Source organism: Lipophrys pholis, assembly GCF_963383615.2.
Source record: "Lipophrys pholis genome assembly, chromosome: 21".
Classification (NCBI taxonomy): domain Eukaryota; kingdom Metazoa; phylum Chordata; class Actinopteri; order Blenniiformes; family Blenniidae; genus Lipophrys; species Lipophrys pholis.
Window position 1 is genome coordinate 13,907,477 of NC_137649.1, and position 23,083 is coordinate 13,930,559.

The 23,083-nt window shown below is 40.5% G+C and overlaps 1 protein-coding gene across 1 annotated transcript; it reads right to left on the reverse strand.

The window, feature by feature from the left end:
* Positions 1-3,183: 3,183 nt before the first annotated feature.
* apobb.1 (apolipoprotein Bb, tandem duplicate 1) lies at positions 3,184-19,002 on the reverse strand. Its single transcript, XM_080491307.1, has 29 exons — positions 18,894-19,002; positions 18,531-18,560; positions 18,258-18,370; positions 18,008-18,153; positions 17,749-17,896; positions 17,506-17,658; positions 17,141-17,265; positions 16,941-17,026; positions 16,391-16,835; positions 16,174-16,288; positions 15,568-15,714; positions 15,267-15,478; positions 14,980-15,175; positions 14,717-14,896; positions 14,409-14,612; positions 14,124-14,291; positions 13,829-14,034; positions 13,434-13,616; positions 13,215-13,345; positions 12,912-13,122; positions 12,647-12,819; positions 12,256-12,419; positions 12,050-12,159; positions 11,587-11,960; positions 5,173-11,202; positions 4,952-5,063; positions 4,834-4,857; positions 4,481-4,661; positions 3,184-4,384 (listed from the first exon to the last, which is right to left on the reverse strand). Exons 1-29 carry the CDS (start codon positions 18,949-18,951, stop codon positions 3,389-3,391), a joined length of 11,421 nt encoding a protein of 3,806 aa, XP_080347433.1. The 5' UTR covers positions 18,952-19,002; the 3' UTR covers positions 3,184-3,388.
* Between the last annotated feature and the right edge of the window lie 4,081 nt (positions 19,003-23,083).

Genomic DNA, 23,083 nt, shown 5'->3' on the forward strand with positions numbered 1-23,083 from the left:
ACCACACTCAGCTTGGATTTTTGCACTCTGGGATACCAAGTGGGGTAAAACAGTATAGAAGATGCTGAAATTATTAATTTAGCTTTGACCAATCTTAGTTTTAACCACTAGATGGCATGCAAGCAACACTAAACTATGAGTTTTCTTCTGTCTGACCATTGTTGTTGTCACTTGTGAGGTCAGACACGTGTGGATTTATCAGTTTGTCCAATAATGGAAGACAGCAAATAAAGGAGCTGTATTGAGTTTAGGAAGTAGTTGAACCGTGCTTAAAGCTCATAAAGCACAGCCCCACCTAGAATATGTTTTACAAGCCGCCACTGGTTGGATGGTATCAAAGAGTAATAACCACTGGACTACGGTGGCTGCACAGGTGAAGTAGCTTCCTACAAAGATTTTATCACTGCTTCACTAGGTTTAATCTTTTTCAAATAGATTTTTCACCCCAATTGAGTTTTCCCTTTACAAGAAACGCAACATAAGTGAGGAGGGGGAGAGAGAGAGAGGCACTACTTACAGTAGTAGTGAAAAATAAGCCATCTAGAGTGACGTAATTGGCAATGGAGTGTTCTGGTTGAGGAGTTACACCGCTGTTGGACAAAAGTTGCCTTTAGTCCGACTGTCTGGACCATGTAGACACAGTCTGGAGGGAAGCAACTGGAGTGCAGAGGAGAGAATGTCTTGCTCCTGGCCTTCCTGCAGACCTGTTGTTCATAGTCTTACCAGTGTCCACAGAGGAGGCCAACAATTATCGAGTATATGTGGTTAATTCTCATGAGGTTGTTTATATTTTGCAATGTTAACCAGTTGAACTAGCAGTTTTAGCAATGTTAAAACACTTTTAATAAATGAGGTGTAAAATGTTGTGTGGATGGTGCTGCTGACACCAGTATACCAGAATTTCCTTACAATGAGTTGACGTGAATGGTTTTTCCGTTATTATTATTTTGTCCATTATGTGTTCATATCAAATGTGAGTTTATTGTCAAGTACAGTGCACATGCATTTGTACTACCTCCAGTACCATATATTAAAGTTGGTCTTTGGCATCTCTTTGCTAACATTTAGCTTTTAGCTGTGCATTACGTAAACAGCAGTGGGTCGAGTTGGTTTCCTGTGATGCCGGTAATTAACTTCCCTGCCGGGCTTTCATAACGAGAGAAGTAAGGACAATAGGTGAAAGGTCATTGAGGGCTTATGGTCTGCGATGCTTGGGGATGGGAATGATTGTTGAATGTTTCGTTGTGAGTAAAAATTTATCAAATTCAATTCAATTTAATTCAATTAGACTTTTTCTGATATAGCACCACATACAACACAGTCATTTCTAGATACTTTTAAGAGAGAGAAACCGAACCAATCAGAAAGCTCTTAAAGAGCCCCGCTCTACTGCTCGGCACAATGTTTTAATGTGTGCCTGCAGATGTTATCAGGACAAGGAGCTTTGTTGCATGTGTCTTTTTGAAGCCCTTTAATACAGCCGCTCTACGAACAGATATAGATGTACCTCCTGAGGACATGCGTCTGTCTAAAACCTGGTGTAGAATGAATTGAAGTTATTGGGAAGAGATTCCAGACATTTATTTTAATGTTTGTACAGACAGACTGGAGGATTCCCTTGAATAACTTTTCTACTATATTTTTTAAGTGCTGATTTGCTTTTCTAATTGCTTGCTTGACCTCACCGTTGACTTCCTTCCTGTTGGCCTCCGATCAACTCAGTACATTATCATGAGTGACATTAAAAGCAAATAGGTGTGTGACGGCTCCCCCGTTGGTATTGCGGTGGCCTTACTAATGTTGTACGCTTCTGTTTGTGGAGCTGACAGCAGGGGGTGACCGACGACAGCTAGGGCCCAGCTCGTCTTCCAGGGGGCTTGCCTACAAAAGCTGTCTTCCACTGTGGCTCCAGTGGCTGTTGGTGGTGTGTGGCTCCGGGGTGTAGACAGCACGCCCGGGATGCTGCTGCTGGTTTTTTGATTTGTCATCTTCCTGCACTACAACACTTTATCCCATTACACCCATCATTCTACTGACGACACCCGCATAATGCACCCACAGCACACAACACATCTACACTGATGACATACACACCAATGTTGATTTGTTTAAATAAACGCCCCAACGAAGGGCTTTAAACCTGCTTCATGGTTTGTCTTCCCTTCCTGGTTTTGCGGTCGTTCGAGCCGGGCCATAACAGGTGTAGTCAAATAAGGGATTTGCCTGTATTAATCCCTACACAAGCAAATATCTGCTAGAAACAGTATCGTTTCCATGCTTGTTTGCTTGAGTTCACCAATGAGTGATCTGATTGAACGCTATACCCCCATAGGCACAAAATGTGATACTATGGAATTGAACAACCTTAACTGGGTTCAGCTAACATGCTGTGCTGACTTAGGGTGGGAATCAGTGGATGCACTAAGAGAAAGGAGACATCAACCTACTTGTCTCAAAAGGGAGGGTCTAAAATAGGAAAACATATCACATGGTAAAGAAAGTTAAAGTTGAGTTTTCATAAATTGTCTGATGCAATTTCTTTTTTTTTTAAATTTGTTAAGTTTTTGATTATTGTGATACGTTAGAGTGCTTTTTTTGCATGTTAACAGTAGTGTAATAATCTGATATTGTGATAGCAATTCTTTTGAAGTGATCTAAACATCCATGATGATTATAAAAGTTCTTTGTCAAAAATTGTTATATTTTAAATTCTCCATTCATATTCTTTTCTATTATTAAATGAGGATTAACCAATGTGTTTACTTTCATTATATGTCAGCCTCTTGCCATTAATACAGTTTGTGATAATGACTAAAGACTTTAATAAAACATCTATAAAGGGCATTTTTTGTAAAGGGGTATTTTTACTCGGCTGTATTGATATTTCATTTAAGGTAAAGACCTGATTCCTTCCTCTATCGCTATCATTTAAAACTTCCTCTCCTGACCTTATCCCAACTGCTGTTTCACAGTAGTAGTTTCAGTGGCACTTGCAATATTCCCTCATCAATTTACTATGTTCACTGGCTACCCAGTTCAGAATATAGCTAATTGTTGACTGTCAGCACCTAGTTTTGTAGAAAACATGAAAGATTAAAAAATTTAATTAAATTAAACTCTCAGCAGGAATACAAAGGAAAGCATCACAAAGCAGTAAATAATAAAGCATAGACATCAACAGGTTCCATTATTAAGTTTTATTGATGGTTTTGACTCTGCTGGACGGTATGGTTCAGTACAATGTAACATGTTCAGTGTTTGAAGACAACAAACCATCTTCATTTCAATGTTACAACAGTTTTTTTTTCCATTAATTGTTATAAATATTGTTAAAGAGCTAACTGTCCATAATCTTTCCAAACAGATGGTAGTGTTTCATATGGACTTCTTACTGTTGGAAGGAAAATGGAAGGTCAATCTCAAGGTTTCCATCTGTAAGTTTCATGTAAGCTTCGCTGTTTGGAAGTTGCTGCTGCAGGAACCCAGAAATAACATTATTGAACTGATCTACTACCTGAATGAACATGTCCATAACGGTCTCGCATGCTTTGTTAAACTCTTCCATGCTGAAGGTAGGGAGCTGGTCAACTACATTCTTCATGGATGTGACAAGGTTAAGATAGAACACATTGATAGGAACAAATACGGCATCTAAATAGTCAGACTTTACGGTGTCAACAAACTCCTGTGATTTCTCAACAACAGCCTTCAAGGTCTCACCTATCTTCTCAAGCATTGTATCAAGACTCTCCATGTTTTTCACAAAGTCCACCAGTTCATCAAAGATTGTTTTGTAAATGGCTCTGGCCTGTTCAATGATCTGACCTCCAGTGATTGCATCACCAACTGGCATGCGCAGTTTGACACTGCTGACCATGTCAACAAAAGAATTGTAGTTGACTTCCATGTTGTCATAGAAAGCTTTGATGGCTACATCTAGCATAGCAGCAATACTGCTGGTCAGCTTCTTTAGGACCTGAGGGAGAGTGGTCATCTCATCAGATCCAGGCAGTTTAAACTGGGTTTCTCTCAAGACCTTGATGATAGCATCTAGGAAGACCTGAACAGTTTTCTGGTACTGGACAATGACATTCCTGAAGAAAATTGACAGCTGGCTCATTTGAACATCATAATTGACAGCAACATTATAGGCATCAACAATGTAGTTAGTGGCAGTGTCCTTCAATGTTTCCAGGCTCGTTGTGATCTGGTACTTATCAGCAAACGCTCTTGATGTAGCGATGATGGAAGGTAGCCTCATTTTGAGCTCTGAGAGAACTTCTTTGGGTGCAGCCAAGTTGTATGCAATCTGCAGCTTCATCTTGTCAGCATCCAGAGAGGTGGATTTGATGACCAGGATGTCAACATCAGCATCTGGGGCAGACTAAAAAGAGAGAATAGATATTATTTAACTTATATTTCAAGTTTTGTTTTTGATTACATGGAAATTTTAATATTAATTCTAATAAGGGATACTCACAGGATAGCGTCCATAGAGTCTTGCGTTCAGTGGAACTCTTCCATTAAACTGAAATCCGAGGAAACCAGCAGAGGGGGAAGATACTGAGGCACTGACTCCATCTCTCCGTGCAGCATAACGAAGGTTCACATCAGTGAAAGTAGGACTGGTGATGTCCACATTCAGTGTATGCTGAGAAGCACTACATAAGAAAGATGGCAAAAACAAAAATAAAAATGCAATTTATTATTCAATATTTAACTATTTTCTGTCAATTATAGCACCAATAACAATAATAATAATAATAATAATAATAATAATAATAATAATAATAATACACAATAAGGGCATTAATGGAATAATGGAATAAATACCTGTCATCAGCCTGGCGCTTTCTCCTGAAAATATATAGAAAATGAATGAATTAGATCGACAATTGATTAGTGAAGGAAGTGTTACATGCAGTTTTGTCAGACAAGGCATGTTTGTTACCTCAGAGCTTGGCTAAGGACATGGTTGATTTCCATATTCAGGTCAGTATGTGTCAGGACACCCTTAGTGATCATAGTCAGAGCTTCATTTTCAAAGTTGGCTGTAGCAGAAGCTATTGAAAGAATATGTTTTGTTAGACATAATGGATCACAATGCTTTAAAAAAAATAAATATATATATATATATATATATATATTTGCAATATTCTGTCTTCATCTCACCATTCATGTCGTACTCCAGGAAGACGATGGGAGAGGTGGCAGATGACTTAAAGATGATTTTGAAGACGGGAGCAATTCCCTCCAATTCAGCAGCGATGTTTGTAGTGTACATTGGGCTGACAAACTTGCCATTAGCAGAGATCTTTTGCTTGGCTCCTGTAATTTCAGCGACAGTCTTCTCAAAGATTGTGAAGTCACCAAAGTTGGTTGGCTGGGCGAAATCAATCTCAATGTCAGCGGACAAGGAAGAGACTGGGGCAAAGTCAATGGTGGCCTGGGCAATGTGCTTCCCGTTGGTGAAGAAGTCAAACATGTTGGCCTCATTGTTGCCAGTGTATTTCAGCACTGCATACACACGGCTCAGGGAGGCTTCAATGGCCAGGTTTTCATTTATGTCCATGCCAATCACTTTAGTTGTACCATGGTTTAGTTTACCATCAGCAATAATCTTGGAAGTTGAGCGCAGACCATCCTGATTCAGGTACAGGTTAGCCTCATTGTCCAGGATTCCTAGAAGCAGATATTCTTCAAAGATTGTGCCATCAATGTTTGCCTTGGTGGATGACTCCATGGAGACAAAGTCAAAGGATCCTTCCAGCTTCAGACTGTGGTCTGCCTCAGCCTTTCCAACAATCTTGATCAGAGGGATGTTGAAGTTACCCTTCATCATCCAGGTGGAGACAGCACTGGCTTTGTTCTTGTTGTCGGCAACCAGGTTTTGGCTTGCTTCCAGGTTAAGTACAGGAAGGGCAATCTTACCAACTGTATTCATAGAGGCTGCAGCTTCAAAGGTGTCAGTGCTCACACTGAAGGTGCTGTCGTGAGTCCCCTCAATGTAACGATTTTCGAGGGACATTGAATTGGCCAGCTTAATACCTCTCTTGGTGGTCAGGCTTGTAGTGCCATCCAGTTTGGCATTCAGACCTTCAAAAACAGAGGCTGTTGTAGCTCCCAAACGAAGTACAAGATCATCCTCAGTAAACAGTCCAGCATTAACATTCAGGTTGACGATGGTAGACTTGACAGACATTTCTGTGATTAGGTTGCCTACAGAGGGAACCACGATGAGTCCCATCACATCAATGAGTGGAGCAGCCTGGCTTTTCTTGTAAACAATCTTGGCATCAACATCAACAGACTGGTCAGTGGTAGTCAAAATGCTGTCCAGCCCAGTTTGCTCATACAAGTTCAGATCAGTTATAGCTGGAGTATGGAAATCGACAAAAGGCAGGTCAATCTCAGGAATACTGATGGGGTATTTAAGGAAGTCCAGGTTTGCCTCACTTTCCATGGCAGCAAAGATGCCAGCTTCATTGACATTGTTATCAAGAGTAAAGTTGTACAACATCTTGTACTGATTCAGTCTAACCAGAGCAACTGTGTTCAACTGTTGGCTCTCAGGTTTGAAGTGGGCCAAGTAGTCATTCTGCAGGTCTATCTTTGCAGTCAGGGATTCAAACATGTTGATCTTGGCACTTCCTTTGTTCTGGAAATCAAAGACAAACTCAACAGGGCGGAAAAGGATGGTGACTGCATTGGACAGGACTCCATTGACTGAACCGAGGAGTTCTGCATCATGGTTTGCTTTTACCTCAACCTTCAGCTCATACAGGTTGGCAAGTCCAGTTAGCACAAGAAGACTGTTCTTCAAGAATGGTGCCTCTGCCTCATTGCGGACATTGAATGTGATGGAGGTTAATGGGCGAAGTTCGGCATCGATGATCTGTTTCATCTTCATGATGGAGGAGTCTGTATCACCATTGAAAGTCATCTTAACAAGGGTGGGGGTAAGTGACAACTGCAACTTGCTGTTGTGGTTGGCAGTTTCAGCATTGAGCTTTCCATTTCCTGAATTATCAGCAGTTATAGTGATGGTGAAGCCATCTTGGCGAACAACTGACTTCTGGGTGGCTGTGAACTCACTTTTGACATTGACAATTGGAAGGTCCACCACTTGAGTGACAGTTGTATCAAGAGAGGCAGACATTCCTCCTTCCATAGCAATAAAGGCTGTGTTCATGAAGCTTGCAGTGTATGGAGCTGTGTCAAACTTAACTGTAGTCTTTGCTTGGGCTTGAGCTGATAGGCCATAGAGAGTTACAGATGCCTGATGTTCAACTCCAAGAACTTGATGGTTCAGCTTTACAGTCTCAGCAACCACAATGCGGCTCCATTTTGGGATTGCAATGCGAGCAGTGGAGTCAACCTTGTAATTGAGTACTTCATAACTTGGTGACGTGCCCTGGGATGTGAAGAATCCAGTGAACTGAGGTGTCATTTCAGTCTCAGTAGAGTTCTGCAACTCAGCAGATGTCTTGACAGTGTAGATGGGCGTGAGGACTTTGAATTCAGCATAGAGTTTACCAAAGGCTGGGATCATGAGCTCACTTGGAATGGTTGGCAGCTTGATCTCTGGAACCTGAAGAGCCTTAACCAGCTTTTCTACAGGAACTTGTGGGATGGAAGGTAGGGAAATATCAGAAACAAGGATTTCAGGGAAGGTGATCTCAGGCAGGGCAGGAATGTAGTTAAGAGTCATGTCTCCAAAGAAAGCTTCAAAGTCAAACATTTTGATTTCAAAGTTTACAATGAAATCAATCAGATCCATGAGTTTCTGCTTAATGTCATCAGCTGAAATAGTGATGGCTTTCACAGTGTAGGAACCCAAGATGGTGAACTCAGGAATGTCAACCTGCATTGGCATTTCAAACTGTTTCAGGGCCTCCAAGTTGAATGTCATGGAAGGCACATCAAGATCTGTGAGAGGAATGGTAAAGGATGGCATGTTGATCTCGGCTTTCTTCATTTCAGTGAGGAGTCCATCAACGATCTGTTGAATCTCAGTCAAAATCTTCTGGTCTGGTATGACAATCTTAACTGTCTCAACAATATCATTGAACAGAATAGTGGTGATCTTCATAAGCTTTGTGTAGTATTTGCTCATAGAGTCCAGAAGAGATGAAATCTCACTCCTGATGTCAAAGCTTGTAATTCCGTCTTTCAGGAACTCAGCAAAGGTCCTAAGATTATCAAGCACAACCTGGTCAAAGACCTCCTTGACAGATTTAATAATTTCTGCAACTTTGATTTCTCTCAGGCGTTCCATGAATCCTTGAACAGTTGACAAGACCATGTTGACAAAGTCTCGTGTTGCAGCAAGTTTCTGGGGAATTTCAAGAGTCTTAATCAGCTCATTCATGTAACTTGTGTACTCAGCAATATATTGATTTGCAAAATCCACAAACTCGTTGTACTCCAGGGACTTGAGTTTATCCAGGGTAGTTTCAATATACATGTTCAGTTGTTGAATAATCTCCTCAATCTTTGTGGTTTTCATGTAGTTGATAGCATCCTGGAACATGTTCATGAATTTGGTTGGAATATCTGCATCCTTCACCATTTGGATCAGGGCACTGGTGGTTTCCTCAATTCTCAATTGCTTGATGAGCTCTACAGCTTTTTCAAAGACAGCCTGAACCTTCTGATCAACTTCAAACTTTACAATCATCTCTCGCATCGTTGCAAAGAAGGTGTTGATCTTACCAATGATGTCAAGGTCCTGAATCATTTCCTTTATGTAATCCACGGCTTCATAGAGAACCTCTGTGGGAATTTTAGTCACGAGTTTATCAATGTAAGCTTTGAAGTCAATAGATGTAATGTACCTCTTCATCTCAGCAGCATAGTTTGCCATGTCAAAGGAGTCAATTGCTTCTCTAATAACTTTCATGATGGCCTCAGTGTAAGCCTTGATTTCATACTTGGCATCAATGTCAATCAAGAATGCAATGCTGCTGCCCCTCAGCTTTTCCAGATCAAACTGACTGATCATCTCTCTGATGGTATCAATCATGTTCACAACCACAGCCTTGATATCATACTCCTCAGTAATAGTACTCAGCAGTTCCTGGACATTTTGCACAAGGGTTTCAGGGAGGGTGCCACTGGCAATAGCCTCTTTCATCATGCCAGCAAACTGTTGGATGTAAACAGTCAGGTCAGCCAATAGTCTTTCAACAGCCACTTTCAGGTTCCTCAGTGAGGCTTCCACATCATCCATGGTGATAACATAGCCTTGGGTAAAGTCACTAAAATACTGCTTCAGCTGGTTTATCTTGTCTTCCATGTTAATTTCAGCAACAAAATCATTTACATACTGGGGAAGAGCTGCAAGTCTGTCCTTGATCTCATCGTTGTTAATGTATTCTTGAAGTGCCTCTGCTGCACGAACCACAAGACCTTTGATGCTCTCCAAAAAGACTGGCAGACTATCAATGAGAGGGAAGTGGATGACATGGCTTTCAGTGTTCTTGTCGTACTTCAGGAAGCCAGAGATGGTGTATTCCTGGTTCTCTGTGGACTCTCTGTTAAGGACGTTTGTGAGGATGGTGCCAGAAACCTCAACTCCAGTTCTCTCAGCAGTGTTATAAAGAGACAACTCTTGATTAAAGGTGTTCTCATTCAGTTTGGACTTCAGTCTGAAACTGGTTGTCTGCTCTTCAGGTGACAGAGTTGTATCCATTTTGTTGTCAAAAGTGGTCTCAAGTGAAAAGCCATTGTCAAGCTGCTGAGTTACTGATGTTCTGCATTCATGTGAGCTAGCAAAAGCCAGAGGCTGTGCTCTGAGGAGGAACTTGCCATAGAGCTGCGCACTGTGCTTGCCATACATCGTCACATCTCCATCACCATTGAAGATGGCATCAAGGTTGAAGTCGAAAGGAACAATGCTGCACCGGATGGTGTGATCAAAGCGGATTGGCTGCGAGTTGAAGCGAGCATCATTAGTGATCCTGGCAGCAAGACCAATGAGTTCAACTTCTGTGTTTTGATTCATGTGAGTTCCAAAGAGCTTTCCGGTGGTGCTGCATTTTGCATTTGCAGTCATATCAGCGTAACTGACTTGATAAGTGTGCTTGATCTCTTCCTCACCATAGATGGCTTTCAGGCTTCCAGTCAGGTCCATCTTGTACAGCTCAGCCTGCAGCTGTGCGTCATTGATGAAATCAGCAGTCAGAAGTTTGAGATTGTTCTTAAGATTTGCAGATGCAGTGTAGGGCTTCAGGTCAACGGTGATGTCATGAGTGTAAGAAGCATATTCACTAGCAATAACGTCAGCCTTTGAGTTAAAGTCGAGGCTGGAGAAAGTGACGACCAGATTATTGGCATTATCAACCTTGACGTCATTCATTGCACCCTTGTTGGTAATGGATAGAGTTGCTTTTGATGCATCTAGTCCACCAGAGAAGGTATTTTCCAATGAAAGGAAGCTCTGGAGGGTAGTTGTTCCACTTGTGGCCAAACCGTCCTTGTTCAAAGTCAGAGCAGCCTTGTGAGTAGCCTCATTTTCCAAAAGCTTGATGTTGGCGTCACTGTTAAGAGCCAGACCATTGCTATCAAAGGATGCAGTCATCAGAGAGTAAACACGGTTTTCAGATTGATCTGCATTTGTTTCAATTCTCACAATGACTTCACTGACACCAGCAGAGGCTTCAGCTTGGTTGCGGATCTTCATACCAAGAGCAGCAGCATTTGCGTCGCTTTTAAGTGACAGACGACTGTCCTTGAATGAAAGCTCAGCAACATGAGTCAAGATGTCTTCAAAAGCATTGGTGTTAGAAACGAATGAGAGTTCACCGTTGGCAAAGGTTGCAGCAATGGTATTCTGGGCCTTGAGAATGGTGGAGTCCAACTGGAGAGAAGAGTCAATCTTTGCCTCTGGTCTGAGTGGGAAGAGAGTAAAGGTCTGGGTTGAAATTGTCTTGCCAAACATTGGTCCAGCCTTGAAATTTCCCTCAAAATTGTTGTCAGCAGAAATTTCTTCAGCGTTGATACCAGCCATGCCAGTGTGCTCGAGGACAACACTGAGACCCAGTGGACTTGTGGCTTCTACCTTGCTTGTAGATTTCAAACTGATCTTGTCTGTGATGGTTGCATCCTCATTTATGCTAACACTAGCCTCAATAAATTTGTGGGTCAAAGAGCTTTTCAGTTCAGCCTTGATGGATTCAGTGGTGTCCAACATTCCAGAGCCTAGTTGCAAAATAAAAGAGGACATCTTACTTTTACAGAGTGGCACTTACAGAATTATACATGATAATTGCATTTGGTTTTACTCTCTAAATTTTCTAAAATTTCCCTTCTAACTTCCCAACTTCATCATGTTTTTGTTTTTATCTTAGTAATATTTATTTTTTATTTTTATTAATTGCTGTGTTTTGACACAATTTAAATAAATAAATAGATATCACAATACATCAATGTTTAAAGGTAGCTTAATATAAGTAAAAAACATAAAATATGTAATAATCTACATATTATATTTGAACAAAGTGTGTGTCAGTCTTTAGACCTATAATGCCATTCAAACAACTGGGTAACAATTTTCAAAATCATTAATAATTTTTTCTGACATACCTTCCATCTTCACTGAGAGGATGTCAATCGGAGAGCTTCCTTTCACATCGAACTTAGCTGCGTACTTTGGTACTTCCATCTCGTCTTTGCCAACCATCACTGAGGCCTCCATGTTGTACATGTTGCATTCCAGAGCAGTTTCAACCTCAGCTTTGCCAAGATAAGGAACAGTAAAGGAGAGGCTTTCTGGAATGACAAAGTCGGGGAGGGGAACCTCCATGGAGACAATCTCCAGTCCAAGCTGTGGCACGGACATCTGAGGTGTCGTCAAGACTGGGGGGAAGTTAAGCTCCTCAGCTGACTTTCCTCCAAGAGGGACAGGTAGAACGATGGTGAAGGTTTTGGGGTTGAAGTAGTAAACAGCCTTTGTGTCACTGCATGTCAGAAGAAAGAAAGGAGTTTGTTAACTTTTAATTATTTAGATGTTAATGAGTTAAGTTTGATGATTTCTTTTCTGACTTACACATTCATGAATAGAGTCTCTGGCAGGGAAATCTCAGGCATATCAGGCACTCTGAAGTTCTGAATGTAAGGGAAGTCCGCACCATACTTCTCCATGTAGTTGTTCATTGCCTAAATAGCAAAAAGGCATATAAATTGTCAGTATTTCAATTGTCAAAAATATAGCAATTTAACTTTCTCAATATCCTTATTATAAATTATTTTTACCTCTACAAATCCCTTGAAGATTTGACGGGCCTTCATGTCAGTGTCACCAACTGGCATGTCAAGAAGTCCATTACCATACTTGTCAATCACGTCAGAAATTGGCAGGTTTTTCAAGATCTCGGAGTTGACATCAGATTTGAATTTAATTTGAATCTTGCTGGGGTCTGTAAAGACAAAGATGACAAATAAGGTAAAATATGACTAAATATTTGTTAAAATCCTGAAAACAATGTTGGGCTTAAGCATTCTCGTTATCAGCCTTTTTTTTAAGAAACCATTTTATCTCATAACTACACATATCACATGGCAGAAGATTGAATTTCCCATACAGACTAGTTGAATATAAAATAGGAAAGCTCATACAGAGAACAAAAAAGACAACGTGTAGTACCATATGTCAGTCCAACTTTTTGCTGAGAGGTGGTTCCCAGGAAGTTGATAATGCTCTGCAGATCCAGCTCCAATTCTTCATCACGTTTCATTTTAGCGATGAAAGTGGCATCAGACTTGAGAGAAGGAACCAGAAGCTGGACTTCCAGCATGCCTTCTTTCATGTCCTTCAGACTGAAAGATGCATGACAGTGACAAAGTTAGTGAAAATCACCAAAAGGATAAAATTCCTGCTCTTTTATAAGAAAATATAATTGATAACCTACTTGGCATGGCCAACCAGGGAGATCTGAGGAATGTTCTTGTTAATCAGGTCAAGAGAGATGGAGTGGGTTCCTTTGCCCTTGGTGTTTCCATCAACAACGCCCAGTCTCAGTCCAGCTTCGACATCATAGTCAGGGATCTGGATGTCAGCTGTAACAACATTCTTTCTTCTGTTGTAATTCAAGGCTACTCTGGCCTCAGTTGGATCTGCACCTGTTGGCGGTCAACCAGAGGAATAAGTTCAAACTTCAGCATTTCAACAAAGTCAGCAACTAAACAGATGGGAAAAAAAATCAGCAAAATACCTTCAGCTCTCAGAATGACCTTGACAGAATCAACCTTCTGCCTGCTATCATCTCCCATCTTGAGGACCTCGTAGGAAACGGTGGCAGTGTACTCAGTGACTTCACCAGTTGGGTGGAGCTCCACAGAGAACCTATTAAATTTATGTGACAGTATTCCTTGAGTAAATGATCTACTTTGAGACCTAGATATTTGTTGGTGGCATACAATGTTTCACTCACTTGCTGTCTCCGGTGAAGGGGAAGTATGGTGCCGTCTCCTGATTGAATGCATCAGTATATTGCAAAGCAGTGCAGTATTTCATTCCAGCGAAGACTGGAGAGCACTCGCTAACATCAACCTTGTCCATGACCAAAGCAGGGATTGTCTTGATCTCTGATCCAGTCACTGCCACCAGATTGTTCCTGTATTGAAAGTATAGCAAAGTTAAAAATGCAATTCTAGCTTTTCTCTTGGAAATTCCAGTTGATAAACCAAGGAGGAGTAATTGCATCAGCTGTGCATAAACTTTGCCAAATTAAGCCAACCTTCAAATGAACCCATCATATTGGGTCGTCAGATGCTTTCCCTCAATTTTTGTTGTCACACTTTACATATACATTTCACTTTGGCTTACGTCATTTTGATGAGTTTTGTTGGATTGGTGGGCGCAGGAATGGTCAGCTTGATGTTGTCACGTGCCATGGAGATCTCAGCTCTGACTCCACTCTCATGGAAAATGTTGGTGTGCATCTCCAATCCAGAGTGGACATATTCAGGGATGTGGGAGCCAACTTGAGTTACAAACTCAATGCCAGCAGAGGGCATGAAGGTCACTTTGCTCTGTGTGGAAAGACACAAGTTAATAGTTGTGGTTGTGCAGTGAAAGAAAAGGGTGGAGGTGGCTTTCAAACACACGTATGAATAATTACCATATCACGAGCCATCTGAAGACCACCCTTGAGACCAGGGGTGAAAGTACCAGACAGTGCCACCCTCAGAGGCACACCAGTCATAGTGGGCAGGAAGAATTCATTGTCCATGAAGATGTAGTGGGCAAAAATGGTGTTGTCAGCCTTTGTCATCAGAGCCTTCATGATCTGTGCCAAATGATAATGCACAATAGACATTTAATTCACAAGAGAAATGTTTAGGCTGACACACAGCTTATTATTTGACATGATTTCTGTTTGAAGTAACTCATGAATCTAACTTACATCAGTTGGGAACATCTTGAACATGCTGTCAATCATCATTGCAAGGGAGTAGGCCATCTCCTCCATTTCGTTGGTCCTCAGATATCCCAGTTCATTTCCCAACAGTCTCATGTAGACCATTGCTTCTGGAGACTGTACATCCTTCAGGTCCCTCACCAGTTTGTTGAGGTTGCGTCCAATGTCTCTCATCAGATTCATGTGGGCCTGAATACCAAGGTGAAAATGGTTTGAAATGCTTCCCTCATGAAGTGATGTTATTTAAGTGAATACAGTGTGATTGAAGTGAAGAAAGTTGGTTCTTTAAGTACCTGTCTCTTCATCCTGTTCCTCTTCAGGGCAGGCATGATGTTCTGCAAGAGTTCACTGACTGACTCTGGCATGTTGTCAGAGACAAAGTACATTGTCTTCAAGGCAGTGTCAGGGAAGAATCCATTCTCTCCAAAAAGAGCATCGACTGTTGGTTCAAATCCTTTGCCCTCCATGCCAATCTGTAAAGTTGAGAAGAACACAGTGAAAACTTAAGTTACTGCTCAATCTGCACGAGGTGGGATGAAGAAGTAATAATCCTTACCTCCATCATGTCAATGTCAAAACCAAAAGCTTTCAGAGTCATGTCAAGCATGACTTCCTTGGGCAGGTAGCTGCTGCTCTCAAAGAGCATGTTTCCTTCCAAAGATCCAATCTTGTAGTTGCGAGAAAACTTGGTGGGATTCATGGTGGGTTCAATCTCATTACCCTGCAGGGCATCCAGAATCCTCTGTCTCATTCTGTTTGAAAGAATTAGAGAAACATGAATCTCGTTGTTATCAAATCAGGAAACCCTAACACTTTTATATTGACAGTGTTTTTTTGACTTACTCCTGCGTCTCAGGCATAGTTGAGGACAAAATGTTGGTAAGGTGGGAGATGACAAAGCTCTTGACTTGTGAGTCCTGCTCAGTAGGCAAGGCGTTCACCAGCTGGATCAGTTCACTTGTCTGAGGATCCTTCATTAGCACCAGGTATGCAGCAACGCGCTTCTGCATGGGGCTGGCACTGTCCAAAAGAACCTGCATGAAGACTCCCCTGACCTGTGATCACAAAATAAATAAATCAGTGGCATGAAAGAGCAATGGAAGTAGCGATTCGGACAATCTGTGGAATTCGTAGTCACACTTACTTCTTCAGGAGCAGGAGTCAGTCTGAAGACCTGGATAGCAGCCTGCTGCACAGCTGGTGAAGCTGCAGCTTGGTTCACACACTGCATTACGGCACCTCTGAGTGCAGGACCTGCGTTTACAACTGCTGGAGCCATGTTTCCAATAACCTGAATTTGAAAGCAAAAAAATGAGTATCCTCAAAAAGCCTAACATTGATTAAGACATGTTTTTGATGGTCAACCTGCTGATTTCAAATTATTATTTTGGTTCTCAGTTCTATTTTGGGACTTTTAAGGTTATTGTGAAAGTATATTGTCCTGTGTATGTTTTCACTATAGGCACTTGATTATTTTATTTTAGAGTGCCTTTTAGGTGAGGGTGAAATAACCACCACACACCAAACACAAAATTATCAATGCAATGCACATCTTACCAAATCCAATTTCAACATTGGTATGCCGAAAATCACATTATAGAAGAAGAAAATTTCAGGTTACACTTTTTAAACTTCCTGACATGTTAAGTCAAACCTTTAATTTAGAGGTGTTACATGTTTCATCTAAAATGCATAATTCTTTTCTAAATGGTCCTGATTTTCACTTGTAGCCTTAAAGACAATGACCTACCCTCAGTGTCATGAAAGTTTCGTCATTGTCTCCAGAGCAGTCACCCAGCTTGCTGGCCATGAATTCAGCAACAGAGAAAATCTCAGGAGTGAGCTTTCCCTCAGCTTTGTAAAACCTGTTGAATACAAACACATTCAAACACATTGATGAGTAATTTGCAACACTTGACACACTGAAATATTTCAGCACAGAATTAAGTGTCCTTAGATTCACTCACCTCTTGACGACATTGCTCAAAGCATACATGATGGGCTTGCTGGATTTGTACTTGGCCATCTCCAGCATGTCATTGATGAGCAGTTCAGATGGATTGGACATGAGTCCCAGAGCAAAGACAGACGCGTCAACCTCAAGGGAGGCACTGTCAAAGGACCTGAGGATCTGCATGATGGCACTGCTGCACTGAGGGGTTCCACACTGTGCCAGGACCTGGTAGGTCAGGACACGGGACACCTCAAGAGCCTCGGGGATGGCAGGACTCAAGGTTTCAGTCTTCATTCCACGGACAAGGTAGACCAGCACGTGGAAAAGGTGGGCCCTCTTCTCACCGTCAGACTCGGGCAGAGCCGCCAGTTCTCTCAGGAGATTGAGAGCTGCATCCTTATCCTGGACAGCATACTTATCCTCAACAGTCTCCATGTGAAGACCCTGGACACGGTCACCTTTACGCAAAAGCAACAGGGTTATGAATCAGATGGTTGATGTGTAGACACACACACACACACACACACACACACGCTTACAAAATTGCATTGCATAGGACTTACTGCGGTCAAACACTCTGTCGTTGTGGGCAGAAACTTCGATCAAGGTGAGCTCTTGCTTTCCAACGTTGGTGACTCCATATTCTCCTCTGTAGATTGAAAAACAAGTTTATGCACGTGTATAGCAAAAGTGTAGAATGTGAGGAAATTATCATTTTTGTTAACTAAATGTTTAGTTGAGTCTGAAACCGGTCCCGACATACTTGTGAGAGAAGGGGATGAGGATGTGCTTCTCAGTGCAGGAGCCTGAGGTCATGTGTTTTTTCTCATTGTCAAACTTGTAGTCACAAGACTGGGAGCTTCTGACCATCTGAGCAAGAGGGTAGTGCTGAAACACAAAAGTATTATTACGTGGGGTTATTTTAAGTTATTCAAATATTTAAAACTTTAGCTTTTTAAGTGGCTGTTTTTATCTCTCCGTACTTTCCTCTACATACTTTGCACATTATAATACATTTCTGCAAGAATTCATATCCTCAAGAGTGCAGCAAAGAACATTATTTCACATCAAGTATTAATAACTAAAATGTGTTTCATACTCTTACACTGCACTTTTTGAGTGTCTTACCATGCCAGAGATAAGTGCCAGAGGGCTGGTGTGATCTCTCATTGGGATGAACTTGTCACATTTGGATAGGTCCCTGGTGAGGCTCATGTCAGTTGCAATATCTTCTCTGGCATTGATGGTGTAATAGGTCCTGCATTTGCCGTGGATGGTCGGCTAAAAAGAAGATGAGAAAGACTGAATTACATGCACTGGGTTATCATGAAACTAATTTTTAAACATTTCTTTTGGGGGAAATCCTCGTACCATGTATTTGTTCTTGTCTTCCTCCACCAGAGGCACAGCCAGAGCAGAGATGATACCCCTCTTGAAGTTCAGGATGTTTGTGGTCTCCCCTTCCTCAGGGTACAGTTTCACATCATTGACACCCTCGACCACAACCTTCAGAGGATACCTTACAGAAACATGCAACATTTTGGTTATTTTCTGTTTGCAGTTTAAATGGTGATACTGTTTTTTGTTTTTTTTTTAAAGCAGGTTTTTTTATCCCCAGGGAGAGACATACTTCTCCATTTCAACAGCAAAGGCATCAGAGGTCGGAGTCGTGCTGAACTCAGGGTTTCCCTCTGCGCTCATGCCAACCACCTCACTCAGCATGCAGCCAGTGGTGCGGATGATGAAACTACACGTCTGTGGCACTTCAATTTCAACCTGCGAGAGAAAGCAAGGTAAATGTATTTTGTTCTCTCGGAGGTACATGAGACAGAGAAGGAAAATCAGACGATTAAGGAAAGTTTTGAATATGTCTGTTGTACCTTGCAAGAAGCCTTAGGTCCGTTCTTGAGCTGTGAGGCTCCATTGATGGCATTCAGAGATTCAGCTTCGTATTGGTATTCATATTTGTGAAGGGCCTTGTATCTTTGGGCGACTGAAAGAGCCGTAAATCAGAGAGTTGCATTCAATTTCGAATTAAAAAAAACCCAAACAATTTTGTGAGATTACAAAATATTTGTAAATGTGTAGACTGAATGTTAATCCTAAAATGAACGTATTAAACTGAGCATGTTTAACAGAAACTTGTAACTCACGCAGGCAGGAGGGTTGATCATCTTGGGCAACTGGAAAAAAGAAACGCAACCTTTAATTTCTTAATTCATTTGTGGCGTGTGAGATCACTGAACGTTTGTTGAATTATTTTAAATGAGCTGTATCATCTATGTGATAAATGTCTTGGCAATTAATCCATAAAAATTAGTTTTCTTTGGGTTTTTAAAAAAAAAAAAAAAAAAAGTGAAAACAACTTTTACAATAAAAAAAAAAAAAATACAAAGCAAATGTTGACATTCTAAATTTGTATTTAAAAGGAAACTTGTCAACAATTCTGAATTGAAGCCAGAAAGTAAGGAAAAATTGACCACAAAGTTGAAATGTTTTTGGGAATATCTACTCACAAGTCAAGGCAGACGTGCTGAGGAGCAGCAAAAGGCAGAGCTTTGAGTCCCCCATCATGGGTTCGTTGAAGCTCTCTCCCTTGAGGTTGGCGAGTACTCAGGCGAGACTGATTTCTCAGCGCCGGTTCAGGGCTTTTATACCATCAGCTGGGCCCAGTCAGGGGGCTGGGAGGCACAGTCAAAGTCCAACTTATCCTCCTGTGTGGAGGGACAAAGGCAAAAGGTTTAAGCAGATACTCACAGATTAAATCTCAGTTTTACAAAACTGAGCAAATGTTTTTCTATTTTTTTTCTTTTTACCGTATTACATGCATTCACCAAGGCTTTTGTTTGGATGTTTTATGATTTAAAGGTTACTATGACCAGAATTAACACGAATTATCTTGTTTTATAAGCTCTGAGATATCTGCCAGGATCAGATTTTTTTATTAGAGTGGTTGATGATAGTCTTTACAGTCCTTCGCACGGTACCGATACTGTTAAAAGGCATCTGCTGGCAAAGAATTTAAATATCATTGTCTGGATCTGCTGTCAGTTTTATTTTTAGTTAAAATAATTGTGAATTACTTCACATATTTCTCAATTCAAAGAGAAAACTGATCCAACCATACACAGGATGAAGATAAAATTTGGCACTGAGGCTCGCAGGCCAAAAGCTCCCGTTGTGATTTAGGTCACTGACAGACGTTCATTAGTGAACACTGAGTGATCAACGCGTGCTCCCAACACAAAGTCCCCTTCAATTTGAAAAGGACGATACCTTATCAGCTACTTTATCAATTGATTATCTTAAGAAAAGAAAAAAAAAAAATAACAGCAGTATTACTGTATTACATAAATGCTGTGATATGTCTTTGGCATTAGTTTAGTCATTGTATTTACTGGCTTTCAGACAGTGGCCGAGTAAACGTTTTAAATAAACCTGGGTTTTCCAAAAGCCTGTCTGACAGCTGTGGTTAGTATAACATACGTTTTCTTTTAACATCGACAACTGGCATAATCAGAAAATAAAACAGTACTCACAAGAATAGTACCTTGTTACAGAGTTTGATGCTTGTTGCTCTGCCTCCACGTTGCAATATGGCTACAGAGAAAACATGTAATAAACTTTGATTTGGGTCAGATGATGAACAAAGATTCAAAGGTTCATGTAGAGTCTGGTTGTTGTTTGAATTGGCGCTACAGTTCATTTTGTGGCAAAGCAATGAATAAATAAACAATGATCCAAAACCTTGGATGGACTGAAGTGCTCCCTTTTGTTCTAAATCTTTAATTTGATTTACAAGGTTGATATGGGTGGAGCTTTTTTTTTTTTTTTTTTTTTTGGGGAGGTGGTATTTGATGTTTTTTTTGTTTTGTTTTTTTGTTTTTTTTTAAGCGATCACATAACTGCATGCACATTTTGCGTAATGGCCTGTTGCAATATATTCTGATCAGAAGTTCTTAGTTTTGCACTGACAGTGTTTGCACTGACAGGCAGGTACACAGAAAGAGTCCAAAGGGGGCCTCAGCCTCGGAGCACTTTTTGTACAGACATTTACACATTCTAAAGCTGCTGTTTTAAGAAACCCAATGCAATACACATATACCTGAATCAATGCACATGATTTATTTGTGGTCAAATCTTTGTGTTCACGTTTGAAAGTTATGCTCATGCACACTCCATTACAGGGCTGAGAAGAAATGTATCGGGATGCCCTTGGTGAGCCTTGAGAGTCTGACAGGGTTAACCCTAACCCTAACCCTTAAGCGAGAACTTTGCTTGAAAAAGCTTCACTTGCTTTAAACTTGCTACAGTTTCTGCACGATAATTAAAGTTTTCTGGAAATAGTTATAAGTAGATCTGCAAGTCCATACATGTCAATATAAGAATAATCTACAGAGTCCTGTATATTAGATTTTGGATATAGACCATGACAAATATTTTTGATCTGAATTATAGATTTATTTTGAAATATTGTCTTTATAAAGATGTTAGAGTGAGCATTAGCTTTCAGCCCTCTTTAATTATTATTGAATATAGACCGTGGTGAAAGAAATCAAGTCAAACTTCCCTCAATATAATCCCACAAAATTTATTCTTATTATTAGCAAATTTACAACACAGAAATGACAAATCATGGAAGTGATTCTGAACCCTCTGACCCTCATGGAGACAGACATGTGCATGCACCCTGCAAAGTAGCAGTGGGGACTCTTGCCCAATCAATCGTTCAGCGTAAAGGTCAATGGTTTATTCCTCTAGGACCACTGATGGTCTTTTGTAAGTAGAGTTAACCTCATTATATATTTATCCACCTCCATGTTGGTAAATGTGTCATCTTAATAGTGCTTGAATCGCTTCCTGACAAATAAAGTGTGCATGACAGTTCAATAGTGATGCAGAAGTTCAATTATTATCAGCTGCATGCATCTGTCCAAGCAGTGCTTATCTGTGGACTATTCTTAATCACATATCCCCACCCCTACAGTATGGATCGCTTTTCTTCTGTGCTGCTCCTGAGAGTGAAATTGTCAAAATGATTCAATCTCAAAATGATCACATGTCCTCATGACTGATGAAGAAATTAACTTTTAATCAAACAAAAGCTCAGGCTTACGTCAAAAACCCATGTTGAAGCATTTTCACTTTATTTAGACCAAGCCATTCAGTGTTGAAATGACCTAAAGTTTTCAATCCGTTGGCTCTGACCTTTGACCTGTATCAGGAGTCAGCTTGTTCTCAAGGGGATAAGTGACTGATGAGGTTCTAGTCGCTATCAACATGTACTCAGGTTTGTTCATGCCTACACCCGTCTGTCCAGGTTTGCAATGTGTATCCATTCATTTGTTTTCTGGCACGCTGCGTACTGGACAGCAGTTTGCACTTTGTTCCTTGATGCTTTAAAATGGTGCTCAAATCTATTGCGATACCAAAAAAAAAAAAAAAAAAAAAAAAAAAGGAGTCCTACCTGTTCATGTTTATTTATTACAGTTTGAAAGGTTGGAGTTCCAAGTATGAATGATTTTTTTTAATCAAAAATGTTATTATTATTAGAAATATTTGTAATGTAATGTCTGTATTACCTGAGGACGGTATGCATTTTAGAGCAAAAATATGTTACATCTTCACTAAACCAAGACAAGAGTCTGATAGTAAAGCGGCCAACTGAGTCTTAGAAAGCTCAGCGGCGCTTTACACAGTAACTCTTTCTTAATTCTCTCATAGAGAACATTTTCAGGTTGAATAAGTCGTACATGCTTTCTTGTGCTCATCAAACTCATTTAGTTCATTTTTATAAAATTAAATGAAAAGGTATTTTCCAGTCAAGACTCTAAGTTGCTTTCCTGAACTTATCTTGGCCCTTTTTTTCCATAAACTTAAAAAAAAAACCACTCCATACAACATTATGTAATTTTACAGAAAACAACTGAAACCAGGTTCCATTCAGGTGGCCTTCAAATATGCCATCATACTGGTCTGTGTTGCCTGGCACGTACAATACATCTAATATTACTTGTACTTAATACTCAGAAATAACGGTTGCAATGGGCCACCAAAAAAACCCCAGAAAAAATTTGAGTATTACCCTTTTACACCGTAAAGTGCATAATTTAATTTGAAAAAGATTCTCTTACAGTTTATTGACCTATTAGCCAATCATGTTGAGCAAACATTGGCTGAAAGTCCAGACACAATGAAGTCATGCAGAGGGTATCACTGTCTCGTAAAGTAACATAACATGCTCATGCTAAATGATATTGTTCTTTGGCTTTATCAGCATCGGACAGATAGCGCTTTCGACCAAACTGAGGAATACTGATAGAACTATTCTGTCAGGACAGAGCAAAGGTTGTCATATACTGCACAGCACAGAGAATATAGAAGACATTTGAAAAGATCACGTTTGGTGAATTTGCATCGGGATGAATGAATAGTTTTTGAGCAAAAGTGGTACGAAGGTGCAGTTTTTCTGTGCATTAGGCCACGTTCACACGAGAGCAATCCGCCAGAAGTATTTTTTTCTTTGTTTGTTTGCTTGTGTTTACCATGGACTGACTGGATGGAGTTTTGTGCCCCGCAGACACAAAATAAAAACTTCTTGGGAGATGATTGGTCACAAAGTCAAAGGAACAAGGTCCTCAAATATGGTTTGTGGAGGGACACAATCTCACCACAATAAGAGATACATATACTTTTAACACCTGTT

Excerpts from the sequence above, each read along its gene's own strand:
- apobb.1 (XM_080491307.1), bottom strand. The coding sequence starts at position 18,951 with ATGATGGGGGACTCAAAGCTCTGCCTTTTGCTGCTCCTCAGCACGTCT. Across the intron at positions 15,176-15,266 it reads ACTATGCCTGAGACGCAGGA|AATGAGACAGAGGATTCTGG; the intron begins GTAAGTCAAAAA and ends TCTTTCAAACAG. Across the intron at positions 13,346-13,433 it reads CCCTTCACCGGAGACAGCAA|GTTCTCTGTGGAGCTCCACC; the intron begins GTGAGTGAAACA and ends TAAATTTAATAG.